We start from the raw sequence: 1,525 nt of genomic DNA, 5'->3' as shown, positions 1-1,525 counted from the left end.
TATGTGTGTGTGTGTGTGTATGTGTGTGTGTGTGTATATATATATGTGTGTGTGCATATATATTTAAACATAATTGCAGGAGAATGTATGCACATGTATGCACATATATACCCGTAAGCAATTTTTATATATCAATAATTTTATTTTATCAGAATCGAAGATATCCTGAGCAAACAGAGGTATATCGCCGGCAGCCAGGTTACAGAAGCAGACATTCGGCTGTTTGTTACGCTGGTAAGTTCATTCCTCTCTGGGCCGTATGTGTGGAGTCCAACTATTGTCTCAGTTGTTTAAGAGACTGTTTAGCTGCACCGTTTATCATTGCTTGTATTCGCGTTTTCATTGGATGAATTCGAGAAAAGTATGTAAATGTGGTTAGTCTATTGGTTAATCAGTTTGCAAAGTGTTAGTACGGTGTCGCGTGCGGTGGTAGTAGTGTAGCACATCTGTGGCTATGTACGTGGATGCCCTGTTGCATACGCTCCTCTTGCGATGACCTGGTGTTGAACGGTGTCTGCGATAGATTGGTATACCGGATTGCAGATCACGTGTAGCGGAGTTAATTGTCTCGGATTACAACATGAGCCGTTTCGCACGTCCAGCCGACAATACGCACAGATATTTGAATACATACCAGCATGTATATGTGACTACATAGTGCTGGCGTTAGTACATCTCCACGTCGCTGTGTTGCATTGCTTCGCACACTATGTTAAGCAACTCGTGGCACCAACATGGCATCAATAGCAGTGGTGTGGGTGTGTACATGTGTGTAGGGATGGGTACCTATGTACATGGGTGTTCTTGTGGGTGTAGGTATTTGTTGAAGCATTGACAAGACATAACGTCTTCCGCACCTGTACTGACTGCTGCAGGTGAGATTTGACGAGGTATACGTAGGGCACTTCAAATGCAACAGCGCCCGTGTGGCGGACTACCCCAACACGGAGAACTACGTACGTGACATCTACCAGTACAAGAATGTCTCGGAGAGTGTCAACATGCCCCACATCAAGGTAAGTTCTACTTTTACTTTCCACCTCAATCCCGTATGCTATACGGCTGTCTGTGTACGTGTGGATGCCGCATTGAGCCTCATTGCTTCTCCGGATCATACAATCATTGATACTGCTATGCATGTTGTCGCGTGCGGCTCTCTGGTTGGTTCTCTCCTTGACCCAAGTCTTCATGTCATGCATCCCAACCGCCCTCGGTATATATTGTGCCTATCACATTGCTTGCTCAATCTCACCTGCAATCATCCTACAGCATCACTACCACCGATCCCATCCGTCCATCAACCCCTACGGCATCGTCCCCGTGGGTCCTGGCGTAGACTTTTCACAGGCACATGATCGCGACAGATTCAATTGAGCCGAATGAGATTTATATTTCGGTGCAAAATAAATAAATTATATATATACATATATCAGCGATACCACTAATAAGCCCAAGGTATCATTCTTGCCGTCTATTAAACCTGTCATTTGGCGTACGCTGATCGCTGTCAGGAACAAACTCGTCA

General features: G+C 45.0%; 1 protein-coding gene across 1 annotated transcript; it reads left to right on the top strand.

Annotated features, from left to right (window-relative positions):
- Positions 1-875: 875 nt before the first annotated feature.
- Positions 876-1,374, top strand: SARC_15928 (hypothetical protein; the record flags this gene model as incomplete). Its single annotated transcript, XM_014289959.1, has 2 exons — positions 876-1,016; positions 1,270-1,374. Coding segments are annotated over 2 exons (246 nt in total), but the record flags the coding sequence as incomplete, so codon positions are not given.
- Between the last annotated feature and the right edge of the window lie 151 nt (positions 1,375-1,525).

The sequence above is a fragment of the Sphaeroforma arctica genome (genome assembly GCF_001186125.1).
Source record: "Sphaeroforma arctica JP610 unplaced genomic scaffold supercont1.7003, whole genome shotgun sequence".
Classification (NCBI taxonomy): Eukaryota; class Ichthyosporea; order Ichthyophonida; genus Sphaeroforma; species Sphaeroforma arctica.
This window is presented reverse-complemented; position numbering and strand designations above follow the sequence as displayed.